Raw genomic sequence first — 22302 nt, forward strand, 5'->3', positions numbered from 1 at the left:
TCAACCATCACAGCAAAATAACTGACAGTAACAAGTGGTGAGTGAAGTGCAAGTCAATCTAGTGAACAGTGAACGCGAATCTTATTGTCCGCAAAAGTTATTGTACGCATATAGGTTACGAATTCCCGCAAGTTTCTTCCCGGGGAAGCCTTTAGTTTTGCACACCAAAATAGTAGATACTCAGTCCGCGTTGAATACCCAGTAGGAAAAGTGTGGGAAAATCTTAGTTTAAGTTAGGTAAAAAGCCATGAGTTATTAAAACCCATGTTTTTCTTGAGAGAGGGGAGTGGTTGTGGTGGGCCAATTAGACCCACCAATTTTATTGTAAAGAGAAAAGGAAAGGAACAATCAAATTAACGAGAGAAGACAACGATTTAATTTATATAACAATCAACGTAAATTAATCTATTTAACTTTATCATATAATATTGACCAAGTATGTCAGCAATAAGCAATTAAAACACATGTCCATCCAAGAGTTACGAGACAACCCTCATAAATCCCAACAGATAAGAGTTTTTGCAGATACAAAGGTTCCCACGAACAACGACCAAAACACATGTTATTCCAAGAAATAGGGAAAAAAAATACATTATACATATCAGTTCTAACCCAATAAATTGTCTGGACCAAAGCACTAAAATAAACAAATCAACACTATCACACTTGTCGAAGAATCACTAACACTTTGCTAAAATCATTAAGGAAATCATAAATTAGTCGAGATATGTCAAAACTTACTAAAATTAGAACAAAATTCTTAAAAATAGGGAGATAAAGGGCAGATGCAGGATAAGTGTGTCATCAGCGACACATTATATGGTCACGATAAGGGAAGAGACACATTAATTTTAAAATCCCAAGAAAACAGTCACACACATCAAAATTATCTAAAAAGGGCACCTGCATCACACATGTGCATGGGGCCCTCCATATAAATATCACCCAGAAAATTAAGAGAAGGCAATTCAATCTTGATCGTGGTGTCGTGCTGTTCGATTAAGTGTCGAAGTGTGTGAATAAGTGCCCTTCGTGCCAATTCCACCTAAGTGCTGCTGCTGCTACCTGGCCAATCTCAACTAGTTGCTGATTCCGAAATTGATCCAGATGATTAACTGTGAGTTTTATTCATTTTAATTTCTCCTTGCTCCGACAATGACAACTTATACCATTTGGCGAATCTTAACTTACGATGGGTTACTTGTACCTCGATTTAAGTCACAATAATGTAGAATAAGATTTATGAGAGTTGGGATGGACTGGGCGAAACCGGGTAATTTGAGATGTTTACACCGAAGCCACGAGGTTTCGGGCCATTGAATAACTGATCCTTTTCTTCTCACTGTTCTCCTCTTGCCTCTGAATTGTACTCACTAGTTTTAGATTTAGATTATATTCATTTTGGGTTTACCCACTTTTTACTTGTTAATTTAACTTAGAGCGTAGTAAATCAAATAATGAAAATTGGACTTCCTTATTAGACGCTAAAATAGATCGTTCGTTTAACTCAATTATTATTGGACCTAGCTGGTAAGAATTTCAATTGAATTAATTGTTCTTACTAAACTTTAGCGTAACGTTAGCCCTTATCTCAGAAGCGGTTCCGCTAGACCTAAATTCTCTTTTAAATTTTTACTTTGTAATACTTTTCAAATACTTAAATATTAGTTTAATAAATTGTTTATAATGTTTTTGAACATCTGAATTTTGACTGCTTAATTCCTTCGTCTTCCCAAAGTAATTGGCTCCACAAAATAACGCTGGAGAACCTACCTCAAACAAATTTATTCATCTTGTGGCGTAACCCGCTCGGACCATAAAAGAATTTAACCCTTTTATAAAAGAGTCTTAAACACCCGCCACAATTTTTGGAACTGACATATCTTGATGTCTAAAATTTTGAGTCCACAATTGCATAAGTTTGTAATTTTTCCGATTGTAAAAATTTTAATTTATGGATTTATATGACTTGTTACCCCATACAAAAATTTAATTTCTATTGAAAATGGAACCTGTGAGCTTTCTAATTAGTAAATATGTACAACCTATCAAGTAGATAGGAATAATTATGATTAGATTTTTTTTTAAGATCCAAAAGTCAAAAGAATATTTAGCTTTCTAAGAAATTTTTGGAGCAACTTCCACAAATTCAAAGCATAAAAATATTGGCGAACTCATCTTTTACTTCTATTACAATTTATTACCCTTACTAACCCAACCCCTGAACGCAGGTAAAGACTGAGTTTGGACTCTGGCTAGGCTGTATTGCTGGTTGCTTTTGAAAAAGAATAATAAGTACTGAAAACCGACTTGCCCGTTCACTCCCGGACAGCCTTAAGGCTCCAGACCCCCTGAAAGCTGGCGTATACCTATTACATGTAAATTTATTTCATTGTTTTTAGCCGCAAATTTAGACTTGAAGAGTTTCTTGATGTTTGTAGTGTTTCTTTAAATGTAAATGGAGACCAGAGAAATATTTCCGCTTTAAATAAGTTAATAGATATTTTTTTATTGAATAAAATGTGAAAATTTTAATTATTAAGATTTTTTGATAACGGTATACCGTATTGAATTAAAAAAAAACATTTTATAGGTAATTTAAAAATACAGTGCCCTGATATAATGCGAATTTGATAACTGTTCTTGATTCTTTGATATACAGCAAAAATTAAATTGAAAGTAGGCAACCAATAATACACATCATTTCATAATGTCCTGTACCTGCAGTAAGATATACGACCGCACCCCAGGGTGTAACCCACAACATGATCGTTTTATTGCGTTTGTTCAAAGCAAAGATATGCATCTGCACCCCTCAAGAAGAGAATTGTTAGTTCATTCCAAAACTTCATTTTTTAATTATTCGTCTATTTAAAAATAAATTAAAATAATAGATAGGTTTAATATAAAGGCAGTAAGCCCAATACGTAAACCTAAAAAATTAAAAATTAAAATATAATATTTATATTAATTTCACTGTGGACGGTTTTTGCTTAGGAATGGGTTGGTCTTTACGGACAGCTCTAATTAGCCAAATTAATTTTGTGTTAAAAACGATTCTAGGTATTTGTGGTGAGACACATATTATGTTTATCGTTATTGTGTTATGTGTATTACAAAAAGTTAAAATAAATAAAAAAACAAAAATTAATTTGTCCAGCAAGAACCACGAGGAGGGCTAATATAACCGTAGCCGCAATCCGGACACACCGGAGGAGGTTTAGAGCATTCTTGCCAGGAAAGGGAAAGGATGGTACCAGAAATGATTTATTAAGGAACGAAGGAAAAGAAATTATTGGTAAAAATATATTGGACTATTGCAAAAGGTTAGATCAGTTTGTGAAATAGGAGTGAAAGCAAAAAAGAAAAGTAATGAAGGCAAGTTGGGATACAAAATAGGAAAACATTTTGAGAGACAAAAAATACTAAATACAGGGTGTTTCACATAACTTTACGAGGCTTGCGCCTAATGTTCGCACCCAAATATACAAAAATTACAGAACACTGGATACAAAAAACACACATTTAATTATTTAATTTTGGAAACCCATGACAGTAGTTGTCAAAATAATCACTGTTTCATTAATAGTCATAAACTGCAGTTTTTCAGAAACAATTATCATTTGTTCTATCAAGACACGGCATGAATATGATTCTAGTGTACCTATCTTAATCACTAACTAACTAAAAACGTTGTAATTTTTTAAAGGGTGAACAAATTAGAGAAAATTATTCAATTTTTCAAAATTTGTAATCGAGTTCGTAGCGGAATATGTATTATTGATTGCATCTTACAGGCGCAGGCCTCGTAAAATTACGTGAAACACCCTGTATTCGTAAAGTACTAATTTTTTGACAATTACTTGTTATCATTTATTACTGTCGATTTGTGACTTGTACTCTCCAATCTAATGATCGGGAAGCAGGGTACTCTCCGATCTAGCGACCGGAAAGCAGGAACCCCGTAGGGCTAAATTATTTATTTATTTAGCACTTATCACAGTAACAAATGGAATAAAAAACACTACCGTTTCAAGTTACGAGTACAATTATGTATCACGTAAGTTCATTCGCCCCTCATGCCGACTTTCCACTAATTCTGGACCGTAATGAAATTACGATTTATTTTTTTGTTCAGTATAGTTCAACCGATGAACGTCAATATGTATTTATAAAGCTCTAAAACTAAACTTGGCATATTTACAAATCATTTTTTATTATGCTTCGTATTGGTAAATCCCGACTATGTCTTGAATCAATTATTTCAGGTAACAAGTAACAAGTTTTCGTTCTATGGCAGTTTTAATATCGGTGTTTCTCGCGCTAAATGGACATTTAATTTCAACAATAGCATTTGAACCGACTAATCCATCTGGTGTTGCACCTAAAAATGTTTTTTCTTCATCAACAAAAAAATCGCATGAGTCCACCTTGAAACCTGTGATTTGCTCAAACTTTTCCTTTGCTTTTTCTTCATTATCAATACCCCAATGTAGAGGTTCAGGCAATTTTTAAATTTAGACACACCTACACTATATAAGATATTTTTTACAGTATTTGCTGTATTGGTTTTACATTTCATATTTATAATTCTTCCAAAATTACTAGCTGTTAATCTGTTATTTCTTTCTTTATCCCACTGCTCATTATTACATTGACCAATTGTTTCAATAGGGACTTTTAAAATATCGCAAGCAGCCAAATCATTCAAAAACTCACTTTTTATTTTTTCATATGTTTCCAATGGCATATCTATTATGTCAGCAGTCACACCATAATCGGAATCTGCACTTTGAATACGAATTTTTCTTTTGTTTAATTTCGCAGCTTGGGTTTCTGTGGAATTATTATCGACATCGTACAAAAGACTTGAAGATAAATTTGCAACTCTTTTTAATGTCCGCATGAACAATTCAAACAAAGAACTATTTAAAAAATCAGAATATGCAACTGCATTTATTATTTGACCAACTGTTTTACAGAAATACGAAGCACAATTTGAATGATCACCAAAAATATGTGCGGGTCCATTTAAAATATCATTTTTCAAGTTTTCTGTTTTTTGATGAATTRTACAGCTTTCGTTTTTTCTGTATTTTATAGATGAAACAACTGCTGTTCTAAATTTCAAGTAATTGTTGCGCAAGAATGTTTTTATATTTATGTCGGATCGGGGAGTTTTAGCGATTTCTCTAATTTTGGTACAAAAATTTCGTAATATATGATTTCGGCATTCAATTTTTTGAATGAAATAATTAGGGTCTCGCATTACGAATTTTTTTGTAGACACTGCTAGCACCATCTCCTATAAGGTTTTTAAATCTTACATTATGCATGTCTATTGATTTTTAAATCTAAAATAATTGCAGTTTCCATCGAAGTCGAAGTATTTTTCCAATTTTGAAAACATTTATGAGGAGAGGCCGTTTGTTTTTATTTTCTTGTAATACATACATTTTTTACAATTTTTATTTTTGACTCCTACGTATAATTTTTTTTTACTTCTAGCACCGACTATTGTTGCAACACCAGATGATGCGTTGTAATTTGATTTATACTAACGTTTAGACCAAGCACCGTCTACGACAACCGTAGTGTAAGGTACTCCATCTTCATCAATTTCGCCGGCTTCAATTGCCAATGCACGCTCTTCTTGACCGGCTGCTAACATTTCGTCCAAAGCAACGTTTTCCGCAATATCTAAATTTTTTCTTTCTGTTTTAATATATGTTTTTTTTTATTAAGTTGTGGAATGTTCAAAGCTGCGCAAAATTCTGTTAGTTGAGAATAACCAGCACCTATTGCTACTGTGCCACAAACAGCTGCTTCATTTACTTCATTTGTGYGATTTTCTTTTTCGGTACTAAAAGTTCCTATTGCCCCACACATACTACATTTGTATTTAAAAACACTTTTAAACCCCAAATGTGTTTCTTGAATGATGTTAATGTTCAAAAAACTACAAGAAAAAATGTCATGTTTTATGTTTTTTAATTCCAAAAATAAATGCCCTACGTCAACAATCCTTTGACCACTTGGAACAAAATTTTGTTCTTGACTAGTTTCTTTCTCAATAATAAACACTTCATCGTCATCGGAACTCGATTCAATTGACTGAAAACTACATTCTGCAAGACTTGATTTACTTGGAAGATCAGTTTTAGATCCTTTTCGTTGTTTTTTCCAATAATTACGCATTATTTGTTTTCAACTTTTTCTTTTTTTTGAAAGAAATTGTTTAGAATTATTACCCATAATTTCAATACAACGTTTTCAACAACAAGTGATAAGAAATTAGGAATTACACTTACTAAGGACAGGTCACAATAACACTAATTTCGTATGTAATTAAATAGATACCCAATAAAATAACTTATAAATTAAAAAAGCACTAATATCACTGTTCAAAAAGTATCACTTATTTCAAAGCACTGCGGTGGAAGAGAGCCACTAGCAAACTGCAGAGTCAAAAAGTAAACAAGTTATAAAATTGTACGTTTTCAGTATATAAGTCCCTACCACCACCATAAAATTTAGCAAAACCCACCACTAAACCTTGTTTTTCAAAATTTTCTGGAACTGGGTTGATATAAGCACCTGGTTTATCTGAGCATAATGACTAATAATGAGCTTATGGAAGATTTAGTCATTTTTTAATTTCTAAACCTCAATCAACGTTCTTGTTGTGAAATTGTAAATTCCAGTTTCAGGTACTTGATCTTTATTAGTATACAGCATGTTCCCGGATTGACTTTACAAAAGAAAAAAAAAATTTATCTTTGATTTTACGCCAAAAAAAAAGTCAATTTTTCTCTTGATTTTGGATTTTGCTCGTTTCAGGTGAACAAAATGTTTCTCCTTTGCAGTTTTGGCGTAAAATAAAAGATATTTTTTTTTTAATTTACTAATTAAATAATGTTAGTTTTTGTTAAAAATGACTTCTGAAAGCTGTTTCTTTGAGTTGCTATTTATCAAAATTATGTTTTTCCCACACATTTTTTTATTTAACTTGCAAAAATTCATTTTTCAAAGTGACATTATTGTCAAAAAATTAAAACCGCCAATGTGATGGGATTTAAAAAGCAGAGAAAAATTATTCTAAGTCCAAAATCAAGAGAAAAATGAACTTTTCTTTCTACTGAGCTAGAATCTGAATCTCTGAAATAAGAGAAACTCATCGATGGTGAAATTCTGTTTGTTTACATTATTTCCATTTTATGACTAAAGGGACCAGGCACCAGGTAGAGAAGGTCGGATGATTGACAGCTGCCACAAAATGCCGAGTATGCAACTAACAGTACACCAAATCTGAACAGTTCATTCGGTACCCTAGAGCCTTAAGCCTGGGGACAGTAAAATAAATACGCTCTAATAACCAGGTACAATCAATTTTAGAATGAAGCAAATCATATAAGAATTTGATGACAATACAAATTTGGCGAAACTGCAACGAATCACAATGAAATTTGTCCAGGAGTTCACGTTGATCAACTCCTCTTGCAGGGTAAACACCATCTACCAGAAATGAAACAAATTTTAAGAAGCATCGTTGCACTTTTTCGAATTCATTTATATATGTGTTGTATATTGGGTACCAGATTACAGCACCATACTCTAGTATTGATGTAACGAGTGCGTAGAACAGAGTCTGGAGAAGTTGGACGCTGGAGAAGTCCCGACAATTCCTGTAGATATTTCCGTAACATTTTAGAGCTTTATTAACTATATAATTTATGTGTTCCTTAATCGAGAGCTCTAGATCAAATGTAATCCCAAATCCTTAACCAGCGGTGGAGCGTGTGACTTCCAATACTGTATGAAAAATCAATCATCACTGATCTTCTTGAAAACGTCATAACACCACACTTTGAGAGATTTAATTGAATACGGTTCTCGCGACACCAAGTTAGAAGAACGTTAAGGTTACTTTGCAATTTTTCGCAGTCCTCCAGAGATTTTATTTCCAAAAATAATTTTAAGTCGTCTGCAAATAATAACTTATTGCATGAGTTTAAGGAGTCAGTTATATTATTGATGAAAAGAAGAAATAATAGGGGTCCCAAGTTTGATCCTTGTGGAACACCTGAAGTTGAGATATAGATGTTTGAGGCAAAATTACTATATTTACTATATCTACGATATCTGATGATTTTTAATTTTAATTAATTCGTCTGGTCTCAGGACGTAATAATCTAACATGTTTCTCTGAAATATATCAGTAGAATCTTTCGGCTGTTGTATCAGTTCGGTCTCGTCTTTCAACATCCTCACTCAATTCATTGAGAAATTCTGTGTTAAGGGCCTTCTCTACGGTCACGTTTGCGGTCTTACTGTTTTTCTTTTTTCGCAGACAAACGCTGCCGCTCTGAACAACGTGCAACAGCTCAGTCTTTTTGAATGCGTAGAGCAAATAATCTGTTCTTGCACAATGCCTCCTCTTGTAATGCATTAGCGCAGACTTGGTTATCTTTTTGTAGCTGATTTCTACTTTCAGATCGCGCTTTTTTCCGTAAAAGATTCTCGGAATTTTTTATTTTATTATTTTTTTATTTTTATTTTTTTTTATTCTTTAATTTTCGTCTGCATTTTTATCAAACAACAACGACAGTGGTTTTTTGCCTTCGCCCGGAGCAAACGCTACGTTTTCCGATTTAAAGTTGTCAACCAACGTTTCTCCTGCCCCAGGATTATTTAAAAGATAGTGGTCGTTATTTTCATTGTCCTCCCTCATTTGTTTTTGCTTAGTTTTGGGTTCTTGAAAAAGCACGTCAATTTGTTGATTCAAATTGTCATAAGTGTCGTTTAATTGGATTGGAATGTTTGGTTGCGCCTGACTTAATCTTGTCACTTTTCCTAACCACTTTTCATCTGCCATGATTCTTGGTATAGAGGTTGATTAATAAGATACTTTACGGCTGCTATAACTTTTGCTGGTCGAATTCTTTCGCACAAATAACCTCCATTAAAATTCATTTTTCTTTTTAATTTTAACTGAATGGTGTACGTTTCATCTCCTGCTCGTAGTAAAACTTTGACTGATGTGTCCACAGACACCGGTACATTCTCCACTTGTCCTTTGACGTTGCACTGTTTATTATAACCCAGCATCCGGATCTGCATGAAAGAAAATCTTGGTGCCACAAGTCTTTCTTCCAATGTTGTCAGATCTATAATTCCGGCGGGGAATCTTGCAATTGCACACCATTATAAAGGGCAGTTGGGCACACTTGGCCTTTTTTAACTTAATTAAGGCAAGTTGAACAGAATTTCTCTGGCACTTCTGACACAAAGAACGAAATCTCTCCCGTACTTTTTCAAAATACTTTCTTTGTCTAACTTGTAAATTGTCCGTGGAAATACCAATTTTCCACAGCAGCTACAAATTTCTGGCGGCCTTTCTTTAATTAACTGGAAATAATCATGTTCGCCATTTTTATATGCTTTTCTTTTGTTTCTGCTTCTTTGCAATTAAATTTAGTATGACAATTATCAAAAGTGAAATTGTCCTCCAACCTTTTTAACTTTTTCGCTGTCTTATCCCTTTCTTTCTCTTTTTCTCGATAGGCCAGATCCTCTCTTATTAAACTTTTCATATTCTCGTCATTTTGTTTTTCTTTATTGCGATATTCCGGAGCCTTTTTTTTAAACTTTTCACAATATTGTCACTTTCTTTTTCTTTATCGCGATATTCTGGATTGTCTCTTTTTAAGCTTTTCGCTATCTTATTGCTTTCTTTCTTTTTATTCCGATGGCCTAGATCATCTCTTTTTAATCTTTTCGCAATTTTATCTCTTTCTTTTTTTTTTCGAAATTCAGGACTATTCTTTTCAATAACTTCAATCTCTTCCCTCTTGAAACCTGTGATTTGCTCAAACTTTTCCTTTGCTTTTTCATTATTATCCATACCCCGTTGTAGAGGTTCAGGCAATTTTTTACATCTAGACACACCTACAGTATACAGTCTGCGCCAGAACTCGCGCCCCAGAGAAAAATTTCAAGTAAGATAAGATACCAGAAACATGGAAAAAATGTTTAAAAAATTCTACCTGTCAAAAAATTTTGACATTTATTTTTTGACAGCTTCCTTGTTTCCTCTTATAATAGCCTGTAGCAAAAAAAATTGGAAAATTATTTTTTCAACAGAAATCCAATAGAGTCAAAGTGTCAAATTTAAACTCTCATAACTTCGAAATTTTTATAGATAATTTTTTTTAACATTTTTTCCGTGTTCCTGGTATCTTACTTTATATGACATTTTTCTTTGTGGCGCGAGTTCTGGCGCACCCTGTATAAGATATTTTTTACAGTATTTGCTGTATTGGTTTTACATTTCATTTTTATAATTCTTCCAAAATTACTAGCTGTTAATCTGTTATTTCTTTCTTTATCCCACTGTTATTACGTTGACCAATTGTTTTAATAGGGATTTTTAAAATATCGCAAACAGCCAAATCATTCAAAAACTCACTTTTCATTGACTTTACAAAAGAAAAAAAAATTATCTTTGATTTTACTCCAAAAAAAAGTCAATTTTTCTCTTGATTTTTGACTTAGACTTCTGCTTTTGACAAATAAGTGATAAATAAGTTTTCGCAAGTTAAATAACAAAAATGTTTGTAAAAAACATAATTTAAAACAAAGTAATTTTTAACAAGAACTACCATTATTTAATTAATAAATTAGTTGTCAAAGTGACATAGTTGTCAAATAAATAAAAGCGCTAATGTGATAGGACTTAAAAATCAGAGAAAAAGTCCAAAATCAAAAGCAAAACTAACTTTTTTTCACTGAATCAGAATAATGAAGTTTGAATTACAGATTTGCTCGTTTCAGGTGAAGCGAAAAATGTTTCTCTGCAGTTTTAACGTAAAATGAAAGATAAAAAAAATTTCCTCTTGTAGACTCAATCCCGGGACATACTGTATATTTAATATTTTGGTGTTGTTATTTCGACAATTAAAAAATCTATTGAATTTTAAATCAAGTTGAAAATTGTGTATTTAAAAAAAAATTGACCTGTTCAAGCATTTTTGTCAAAACAAAATATTATCAGTTTTAATAAGACTATTCCATAATTTTACCGCTCATCTAAGGATTACAACTTTATATGTTTTATTCACATTTTATCGATAAAAAATTTCATATAAGTTACCATTTAAAAACAATTGCAAAACTCAAAAACAGAGCACTTTAATTTTTATTATGATTTTCTAAAGGTAAATATTAAAAAAAAGCTTGGTTCCATAAGTACTTTTTGTTCACCTTATATATAATAAACAAATAAATTTATTGAAATAGAGGAAATTTTTTTATCTTTCATTTTACGCCAAAACTGCAAAGGAGAAACATGTTTCTTTTCACTTGAAACGAGCAAATCTGTAATTAAAACTTTATTATTCTGATTCAGTGAAAAGAAAAGTTATTTTTTTTTGATTTTGGACTTTATCTCTGCTTTTTAAATCCTATCACATTGGCGGTTTTATTTATTTCACAACTATATGTCACTTTGACAATTAATTTATTAATTAAATAATGATAGTTTTTGTTAAAAAAGACTTTGTTTTTTATCTTAAAGCTGTTTCTTTGAGTTGCTATTTATCAAAATTATGTTTCTCCCAAACATTTTTTTTAATTAACTTGCGAAAAAAACTTATTTGTCAAAGTGACATTATTGTCAAAAAAAATAAAACCGCCAATGTGATAGGATTTAAAAAGCAGAAATTATTCTAAGTCCAAAATCAAGAGAAAAATGAAGTTCTTTCTACTGAGTTTGAATCTGAATCTCTGAAATAAGAGAAATTCATGGATGGTAAAATTCTGTTTGTTTAGATTATTTCCATTTTATGACTAAAGGGATGGACCAGGCACCCCGTAGAGAAGGACGAATGATTGACAACTGTCACAAAATGCAGGTCTAAAAAAATTATGCAACTTTCAGTAACCAAATCTGAACAGTTCATTCGGCGCCCTAGAGCCTTAAATTTGGCTACCAGTGGAAAAAATAGTATTCGCCACGGTGGCGAAGACGTTTATAGCCCTCGCACCTTATTCCGCTCGGGGCAAAACCTCTCGCGAAATAATCTTGGTGCTCGGTCAATAATAATCTAGTCTTTACCACCTTGGGGTATAACATACTATTATATTAATGTATTCACCGCTGTCATGATAACCTTTTACAAATGAATGATTATTTATTAATTCAGTAAGTAACGAAATTTATTTACTTTATTTATTATGTTATTAAAGCTATTAACAGAATTTTTAATTTTTTACATGATTTGTTGGGTACATATTTATAATTAAATTATCTTCACTTGCAAATGGAGATTGTCTATCTGCATGGAACAAATTTACTTGTCTCATTATTTCTGTAGTAGAAGTACTTCGTAAGAGCTAACTTGTACTTGTGACATATTATCGTTGAAAAGGAACATATTGGGACCATAGTACGAAACAATTTTCCCGATTTTATATTCTCCATTGTATTTTAATCTTCCGATGTATAGTATTCCTTGATAATCTTGTCCAGTTGCATATTCATACCCACCAGTCACCGCAATATGATTAACGAGCAGTGAAGAAAGGCTAGAACCATTCGTTGGCATCCAATATAAGTTTTGTTGAGTTCCACAGAGTATCTAGAAAACAGGTAATTTTTAAGTATCAATAGAAGATCTTGCTGTTCTCTATTTAGTTACTTTTATATTTTTGTCTATCTTTTGGATCCCATCCATCGGAATGTAGACTTCTGTCACGCCGGAAAAAATTTCACCAGTTATGAGACCTGATTTATTTACGTATGCTTGCCCAATGTAAATGTTTTTATTCTTAATATTTTGTCCTGCTACTATAGCATCTCTGGGCACTTCTCCACCAATGAAATCTCGCCAATAATAGTCTAAAATTTTAACAAAATGTAAAATTTACTTAATCTAGAAATTATTTAAGAATCATACCATATTGAAGACACAGACATTGTTGGCTATTACTTAAGAGAAAAACGAACAGAAGATAGATAAACGAAAACATTTTGCAGTCACATATAGAAGTAACTACTAAATTGGCTTGTAGGTAATTGCCTTTATATATTCAGAAAATACGTGCACGATAATAGTTCGTTATCTTAAACACAAATGTCGAAACCTATTGTGTATTTCCATAATTTTGACAATAATATCTTATAAAATATGATATTATTATTTTATGAATAAAAAGTGCAACAACCTTAGCAAGAACAAAGACGTTGTGGTGCCCTCATACTTATCTCAACTTATCTCAATTTTTAGTCAAGTGGCAAACGTTATTTATGAATAAAACTGTTAAGAAATCTAATAATCTAATATCTAATAATCTAATAATCAAATAATCTAATAATTTAAATCTAATTTTTGTACTGAATGATTTAATACTAGTTTTTCTGTACAATGAGAATTTAGGAATTATTCAGTTACTAAAACTACTTTTTTTAAAAATATAACTAAACAGTAATAGCTTTATTAATTTCTAATCAATATGACCTGATTTTAAAATTAAGTTGGCAACATTAAATTAATGGTGGTATTAGACTGTGTCCTCGGAAATAAATGACAATTGACTATAACAATGTGATGTTTAAATTTGATAGTTAACGTTGCCAACTTATTTTCAAAGTTATAATTAATTTATTTATTAATTTATTTTTATAACATACAGGGTGGCCGTTTTTCGAGCTCTACCATGAGGATCTCATCAGTTCTTATAAGAGATAAGAGGTCGGTTAAATTCAAAAAAAAAATTAAGTTCAAAGTTGCGCATTTTTACGCTGAACAATTATCTGAAAGAAAATTTAATGTGTCATTCTTAGTTTTTGAATTATTGTTTTTTTTAAACGGGAACTAAAAGACGTACATGTTTTTAACTAGGACTGTTAAGACACTTTTTTACAAGGAATCTAAATCTGTCATCACATTTTCCAAGGCGCTCTTGATGTCAGAGTTACAACACTCAACTTTCGATTTTCTTATAGACGCCATATTCGATTTCTGTATTTTAAAAAAGTCTTTTTATTCCTTATTACAACGATGTATCACACGATATGATCAAATTTTACATGCTGATCAAAATTAAGAAAAGGCGTTTTTGCGAAGAATGCTTTGGAAAAAACGCCATCAATTTTAATTAAAAAATTAAATTGTGACAGTTCAATAGGATTTGGATCTGGAAGTCACATTTCCGTCAAGCTTACCTACTTAAAAACAAAGGTTTTGAAATAGGAACCACGTGATAAACTCGAATTTATCTTTGCAAAACAAAACAACACAAAGTTATAAAACATACTCGAATGCACCACCTTCCACTGTTTTAAAATTTAGTTTGTTAATTAAAATTGTTGGCGTTTTTTTTAAGCACTGTTTGCAAAAATGCATTTTCTTAATTTTGAACAGCATGTAAAATTTAATCACATCGTGTCATACATCGTTGTAATCAGGAACAAAAAGACTTTTCGAAAATACAGAAATCAAATATGGTGTCATAAGAAAGTCTAAAATTAAGTGTTGTAACTCTGACATCAATAACGCCTTGGAAAATACGATAACAGATTTAGATTTCGTTAGTTTTTGCTCAAAAAAAAACGAAAATTACAAATTTCCGTTTTTTTCAATAATTAAAAAACTAAAAAAGACACATTAAATTTCTATTTAGACAATTGTTTAGCATAAAAATGCGCAACTCTGCCCTAATTTACCCGACCTCGTATCCCTTATAATAACTGAGATCCCCATGGTAGAGATCGAAAAACAGACACCCTGTATTTTTCCTGTAAATTTACAGTTTACAGTGACAATTTATTTCAGAATGGAGATAAAATACGACCTCCCATACGATCTCCTTTCAAAGACAATTTTTGCTTATGACAGTTTTTATTGGCAATTAACAATGTGATGTTTTTTAAAATCAAATCACTTTGATCAAAAATTAAAAAAACTATTAGTGTTTAGTTACATTTTTTGAAAAACAGTTTTACTAATTGAACAATCCTGTAGATTTTCATTAAAGATATAGAAAAATTAGTTTCAAAACATTCAGTGAAAAAATTAAAATGAATAAATAAACAACAAAATAAGGATACCAAAAAATTTAAACACAACAGTTTGTAGATGAATGAATCAGATTTGTTTTGAAATCAATATCTACCTACCTACTCAAAAAATATCACTTTAGATTTCTTAACAGTTCTATTCATAAATAACGTTTGCCACTTAACTATAAATTGATATAAGTTGAGATAAGTAGGAAGGCACCACAACGTCTTTGTTCTTGCTAGGTTGTTGCACTTTTTATTCATAAAAAAATAAAATCATATTTTATAAGATATTATTGTCAAAATTATGGAAAAACACTTTGTTTCGACATTTGTGTTTAAGATAACGAACTATTCTCGTGCACGTATTTTCTGAGTATATAAAGACAATTACCTACAAGCCAATTTAGTAGTTACTTCTATATTTGACTGCAAAATGTTTTCGTTTATCTATCTTCTGTTCGTTTTTCTCTTAAGTAATAGCCAACAATGTCTGTGTCTTCAATATGGTATGATTCTTAAATAATTTCTAGATTAAGTAAATTTGACATTTTGTTAAAATTTTAGACTATTATTGGCGAGATTTCATTGGTGGAGAAGTGCCCAGAGATGCTATAGTAGCAGGACAAAATATTAAGAATAAAAACATTTACATTGGGCAAGCATACGCAAATGAAGCGGGTCTCATAACTGGTGAAATTTTTTCCGGCGTGAAAGAAGTTTACATTCCGTTGGATGGGATCCAAAAGATAGAAAAAAACATAAAAGTAACTAAATAGAGAACATCAAGATCATCTAAGGCTACTTAAAAATTACCTGTTTTCTAGATACTCTGTGGAACTGAACAAAACTTATATTGGATGCCAACAAATGCTTCTAGCCTTTCCTCACTGCTCGTTGATCATGTTGCTGTGACGGGTGGGTATGAATATTCAACTTGGGCAAATTATCAAGGAATACTATACATCGGAAGATTAAAATACAATGGAGAATATAAAATCGGAAAAATTGTTTCGTACTACGGTCCCAATATGTTCCTTTTCAACGATAATATGTCACAAGTACAAGTTAGCTCTTACGAAGTACTTCTATTACAGAAATAATGAGACGAGTAAATTTGTTGCAAGCAGACACAAAATCTCCACTTGCAAGTGAAGATAATTTAATTATAAATATGTACCTAACAAATCACGTAGAAAATTAAAAATATTGTATTAATATCTTTAAAAATATTATAAATAATGTAACAAATTTTGAATTTGAATTAAATAATAATCATTCATTTGTGAAAGGTTGTCATGAACCTAGACACCCGTTAATATCTATTCTTAATTATCTATTAATCTTAATATAAAAGCTTATTTAGTTTTTTGACCATTCTTATAGTCTAGTGCAAAGTTTTGTGAAAAATTAAGACATCAAACTTTTTTTTTAATGGTTCTAACTTACAAAGTGGTATAAAATACAGATTATTATTACTTACAATAGTTACAATTATTACTTCAATTTACATAAATATATGTATTTAATACAAAAATAAAGTGCATACATACATATTACGTATGTAATAGTCTAAGACCCCGTGGTCGCCAGACCTTCGGCATTTTAAAAAGTTGAAAATTTGTCAGCGCATACTTCCAACACAGGTAGGAACGATTTACAACTATGAAGTTTGCGTCATCATGGCTTTGGCAGGTGAGAAGTAGCAAAGAAAAAAACAGAAAGCAGCATTGATTGAACATCTATCCCCAACAGTATTGTCATATCTTTAAAACTAATGGAGTTATGGCTTGGGGCGTTTTTCATAATCCAGCCTGTATGTAAATAGGAAATAATAAAGGTTCTCAAATCCAATTTGATTTTTTGCTTAATAAAACGAAAATTTTGAATTCACTACTTTTATTTATTAGGTACATACTGTAATAAAATTTTAGATTTAGTATTTGTTTGGTATTAGAAATATGTGTAGCATATTTTCCAAACAATTAGTCAGTTATAAAGTGTAAAAATTCATTGTATAAACGTTATGATGTGTCGGTGTTTTATTTAAAATAACCGCCAAAAATAGACCAATGAGAGGTACGCCCAGATAAATGGATCAAAAGTGGAAACAAAGTGTTTGTTTTGTTGCTATAGGAATGTTGACTTCAAAGCGTATATAAAGGAGAACGGGCCGCCACACCGGCAGATTCACTTGAGTCTCCTTCCGGACATCTTCGGACGAAATCACCAGGACCTCTCTTGGTGGAATAACTTCAGGACGGCTTCTGAAGGATTGTACTCTTTGGACATCTTCAAAGAATACGGTCGACGGGACCTTCTTCCGTCGTTAAACCACACCTGCCTCAGGACAGTTTCTGGGAGCCGAGTTCACCTCTGAACACGGGCCACGGGATCCCTTCCGTGGTAAGGGCTTAACATCTGGGACAGTTTCCAGGTGGGATAATTTCCTGGACCTCTTCAGGAAAAGCAACCGACGGGACTTCTCCCCTCAAATTCACCCACGGAGGACGTCTTCTCCAAGGGCTAGGGTTCACTAGGTCCAAGCTAGATTTTGTTTTGTAAAGTTTGTTATTTTATCTGTTGTTATTGTTGTTATAGTTACTAAATAAATTTCTCTTTTCAATCACCTGTGTTTAATTCAATCGAACCTCCCCATTCCTCTCCACTGTATAAAAGCTGGCCGGAAAGGCATTCTTATGTAGTGTAAACCTGGAGAACATCTCCAAACAGTTCTTTTCCAACTTTTAGGAAAAAGTTGGTGGCGCCCGGTTTAAATAAGTAAAATAGTAAATAAAAGAAAACACATTACAATACATACGAGTAGGAACCGTAAATACTGATCTTCCCTCGTACTTTCGAAATTATCACTTTTCAATCACTTTTTTCTCTAATTTTATCTTGTAACCTGATATTGGTTTGGCCACAACACTAATGATCATTTCAATATCTTCCAATTTTTTATATTCAGAAGGTTTTATGGTGTACTTTCTTAAAATTGTCGACAACAGAACTTTCACTGACATTATGCCGTACTTGTAACCTGTAAGGTTAAAATTTATTTAGAATTGCAAAAACGAAACATATTCCATTTAATACAAACCCACGCAATTTCTGGGCCCTGAACTAAAAGGAATAAAAGTGTAACGATGTCGATTCGTATTATTTTCTGGTAAAAATCGATCAGGATCGAATTTATTTGGTTCTTTCCAAAATTCAGATTTTCTGCTAATGTGATATATCGGAATCAAGACAATACTTCCAGTAGGGATTACGTAAGAATCTACAAATAGTGTTATAGTTTTATATCAGGGTCAGCTGCTCTTAAAATAATTGGTACAGGCGAAAGTAATCTTAAAGTCTCTTTAATAACTCGTTCTAAGTAATTCATTTTGTTAATGTCTTCTAAAGTTGGCTCTCTGTCATCGCTTCCAAAAATCAATTCAAGTTCTTTAGTAATTTTTACCTTAAAATTATTACTGATGTATATATTTCTGGATATATCCCTAAAGTTATTAAAGTGATTCCAACTGTAAGAGCTGTAGTTTCGCTGGCTGTAAGTAGAATAGTTTACAGAGTTTCGTCTTCTAAAGCTGTCTTGTCTATTTCTGTATTTTTTAACAAATGGTTTAAAAAACGTTTTTCTTTGGTGTCAAAAACCACAAAAAATAAAAATATCACGTTGTAAAAAATTTTCATACCTGGTATCATTGGATTTTGGTTTAAACTTGATTTTTTTAAATTTTACCACCTGAAAATGCTACAATTATTTTTATTTTCTGGGAGTTAAAGATTACTTGTTTTGCAATAGAAAACACTTCTTTGCACATTTTGTCCATTTCTCTACCCAGCGAAGATCTATTCCATAGAAAATCTGTATAAAACCAAATAGAACATGCACGAATCGTTAGAAGATCTTCTACTCTAAGAAAAAACATTTCTAGACAAAATTAATATACAGGGCGATTCAGATAAGATAATGAGCCTGACGATCTGGCGATGCAACCCAAAAAACAAATTTCATTTACGCCTTTGATCCAATTTCAATTAGCATTTGCAAGTTGAATCCAAGTTATCATCTTGTGTCACTTTGACATCAGTGCAGAGAACGATTATTAGTGCCATTCAGTTCTCGAGGAATGATAGAGAAATTAGGGAAGTCTTTTCGGTGTAAACCCAATACAAAATGTATGAAAGAATTAAAGGTAGGCAAATAGTTTTTTTTATAAATCATAAATTGCTTGTCAAAGCACTGTCAGAGCAACATAAGATAACTTGGATTGCAAATGCAAATCGTAATTAAAATTAGATCAAAACGTAAACGAAATTTGTTTTTTGGGTTGCATCGCCAGATCGTCAGGCTCATTATCTTATCTGAATCGCCCTGTATAGATTACCTTAATAAATTTCGAAAAAAACGTTTCTTGGCCATGAAACATAGTGTTATCAATGTCAGCGAGCGTTTCTAAATCAATAGATCGTTTTAACACAAAAATAGTTAGCAAAACGCTTACCACAAGCAATATCAAACGTGCAGCTAAACAAGTATGATAAGATATCAAACGATTCTTTTCCACAGTTTACTTCAAGAGCATTTGCCAATTGAGTTGCATGTCTTCCAAAAATTTCCATAAACGAATTTAAATTTTTTGGATTAAAAATCGGATTAATCATTTTCCTTCTGCTCTTCCAAATATCAACTTTAACAGAAAACTGTCATTCCATTTTAATAGTTTTTTCATACTGACCTGGTGCTGCAAGAAGTCCATTTCAAAGTGATAAATTTTCGGTTTTTCGAGACAATTATTTAAAATAATTTCAACATCTTCAGGTCGTGAAACTGACACTATCAAATTGTTACCGAACCAAATTTTTGCAACTGATGGATATGATTCTAAGAGTTTTGTCACAGTTTTAAAGAAAACTGAAAAACAAGTTGCGATTTAATTAATTTTATATTTTCTGTAACTTTTTGACCTCCGATGAAATAATGGGCACTTCCAATGATAGGCCATCCAATGGGTCCGTCTATCTTAGACCCATAATAATAGAGCCAGCGTCTCCTCCAGTTGTATTTTATAATAAAATACAAAATTATAATTAATAAAACCCATATCAAGGCAGGCGTGATGTTAAGGTTTTTGTGGTTCATATTTTGGATTTACTAAAACAGTGCTAATTTTGTTAGTTGTATTTATACACTTAATGTTGTGACAAAAAAGGAAAAAATTGGGAAAACTAATTAAAAAAAAACAATTATTTTATGTTAGTTTACTTATTAAATTGCTTATGCTAATAGTGCACTTGTTGACCTTAGAATAAATTTGAAACAGGTTCGTTTTTGGTAACAAGTTTTTAATAACACAGGCCGACATCAGAGAGGTGTTTTTGTTGCGAATAATTAGATTCGTTTGGGAAATTAATTAGGAAAATAAAAATAACATTAAACTTATAGTTTTCTTTGTTTGATTTTCATACGTCTAGGAATCAGCGATTAGATCAGTTTTTAGTTTTTAAGATTAGTCTGGTTGAAGAATTTATATAACATTGTCGCTCGTTGTAAATTCGCTACAAATAAAGCTTTTTAGTAACTAAATTTCACAACTTCATTTCAAAACCTCAACAGTTTTAATTTTAAAAGCTGTTTCTTTTTATTTCATGTGTCCTGAATTCAGAAGTATCCGCGTTTTCTTATTACACATAAATTCTTAAGATTAAATCAAATAGTTAGCTAAAATTAATTTTTTCAAACATTTTCAAAGAAAATATCAATTTCAAATATTTATACTTACTACATTTATTTCGAGTGATATCTTTTACGTTTGTCCAAAAAGTTGAAAGTAATTTTTTATGGATTGATTTTTACACTTATTGAAGACATTTTCAAAATGAATATTTTTCAAACATAAAACACTAATACAGTCCAATAATTACCCAAATACAAATGTTAACTCTTCATTAATATAAACCCTTCAATCTCAATCAATATAAATACAGTGAAATTTCTTATAAGCGGACACCGACAATAACATTCTTTTTATACGGTTAATCGAGGTGTTTAAATTTAAAAGAAATAATAAAGTGTACATAAACACAAAATAAAAAATATACAGGGTGTTCCGTTTTTATTGTTACATATTTAAACAGGTGATAGAACATTCAATTTTAAAACAAAAGTTTCCTATGAACATGTATCAAAAAATGTTATGTAAGCGAGCTATACCCCCTAAAAGAGATGTGTTTTTTAATGGGGTTTTCCCACTATTGTAGAATAGATAAAATTACAAAAGTTGGTACGGCTGATAACTTTTAAACACCTGAACGAATTCAAAGATCAATTGTCGAAATTTTTAAACACGGGCGTCTTAAAAGGTAAAACAAATTTAATTTTTCATTTTTATCCTCTTTATGGACTGTAAGACAAAGTGTAAACTAATTTTACTCAAAAACGGTAAGTTGTATCGAAAAAACGCAAGAGACCTATTTTTTGTGAAAATCTATGAAATTTAGAATTGTGTGGCTGAAAGTGGCAAGAACCAACAGACAAAATAGTTAGAGACCTTTTTACCCTAAACTCCCCCAATTTAACACGCCCCTGAGTGAAAATTTCGACATTGTATCTTTGAATTCGTTCGTTGTACCAAATTTTGCAATTTTATCTACAATGGTTTCTGAAATATTGGAAGAAATCTATTAAAAGTTGCATCCCTTTCAGGGAATGTAGCTCCCTTATATAAACTTTTTCGATACATGTTTATAGGAAACTTTTATCTTAAAATTAAATATTCTATCACCTGGTTAAATTTGTAACAATTAAAACGGAACACTCTGTATATATTAAAAAGGTAATTACATAGATAGTATTTAATACAATAGGACTTATCAGTTATTTTTTTTTGATGAAAAATTTAAATAATGTAGTTTGTTTCTTGAAACAAACATATCTATAATTAAAACTTCATTATTCTGGCTGAAAAGAAAAGTTTATTTTTCTCTTGATTTTAGACTTATTTTATGGAATTATTTTTCTCAGAATTAACTTCCATCACATTGGCGGTTTTACTTTTTTGATAACGATGCCACTTTGACAAATGAGTTTACGCAAGTTAAATAACAGAAATATTTCTGAAAAACATAATTTTATCAAATGTCAATTCTAAAAAACAGCTTTAAGATAAAAAAAAATACAGTGATTTTTAATAAGAACAATTATTATTCAAATAATTAATTAATTTTCAAAG

The 22302-nt window shown here is 31.3% G+C and overlaps 4 protein-coding genes across 4 annotated transcripts; 1 reads left to right on the forward strand and 3 right to left on the reverse strand.

The window, feature by feature from the left end:
• Positions 1–12215: 12215 nt before the first annotated feature.
• Positions 12216–13085, reverse strand: LOC123008908. The gene is made up of 3 exons (XM_044404967.1): positions 12957–13085; positions 12699–12898; positions 12216–12638 (listed from the first exon to the last, which is right to left on the reverse strand). The coding sequence occupies exons 1-3, from the start codon at positions 13027–13029 to the stop codon at positions 12363–12365; spliced, it is 549 nt and encodes a 182-aa protein (XP_044260902.1). The 5' UTR covers positions 13030–13085; the 3' UTR covers positions 12216–12362.
• A 2369-nt stretch (positions 13086–15454) lies between these two features.
• Positions 15455–16462, forward strand: LOC123008531. The gene is made up of 3 exons (XM_044404379.1): positions 15455–15570; positions 15629–15828; positions 15889–16462. Exons 1-3 carry the CDS (start codon positions 15498–15500, stop codon positions 16162–16164), a joined length of 549 nt encoding a protein of 182 aa, XP_044260314.1. The 5' UTR covers positions 15455–15497; the 3' UTR covers positions 16165–16462.
• A 477-nt stretch (positions 16463–16939) lies between these two features.
• On the reverse strand, positions 16940–19073 carry LOC123008534 (cytochrome P450 4g1-like). The gene is made up of 4 exons (XM_044404381.1): positions 18859–19073; positions 18763–18812; positions 18165–18344; positions 16940–18104 (listed from the first exon to the last, which is right to left on the reverse strand). The coding sequence occupies exons 2-4, from the start codon at positions 18770–18772 to the stop codon at positions 17929–17931; spliced, it is 366 nt and encodes a 121-aa protein (XP_044260316.1). The 5' UTR covers positions 18773–18812; positions 18859–19073; the 3' UTR covers positions 16940–17928.
• A 550-nt stretch (positions 19074–19623) lies between these two features.
• On the reverse strand, positions 19624–20331 carry LOC123008532 (cytochrome P450 4g15-like). The gene is made up of 3 exons (XM_044404380.1): positions 20039–20331; positions 19810–19985; positions 19624–19761 (listed from the first exon to the last, which is right to left on the reverse strand). The coding sequence occupies exons 1-3, from the start codon at positions 20211–20213 to the stop codon at positions 19732–19734; spliced, it is 381 nt and encodes a 126-aa protein (XP_044260315.1). The 5' UTR covers positions 20214–20331; the 3' UTR covers positions 19624–19731.
• Between the last annotated feature and the right edge of the window lie 1971 nt (positions 20332–22302).

Source organism: Tribolium madens, unplaced genomic scaffold, assembly GCF_015345945.1.
Source record: "Tribolium madens isolate multiple individuals breed KSU strain unplaced genomic scaffold, Tmad_KSU_1.1 Scaffold_71;HRSCAF=194;Tcas5.2_LG6, whole genome shotgun sequence".
Taxonomy (NCBI): domain Eukaryota; kingdom Metazoa; phylum Arthropoda; class Insecta; order Coleoptera; family Tenebrionidae; genus Tribolium; species Tribolium madens.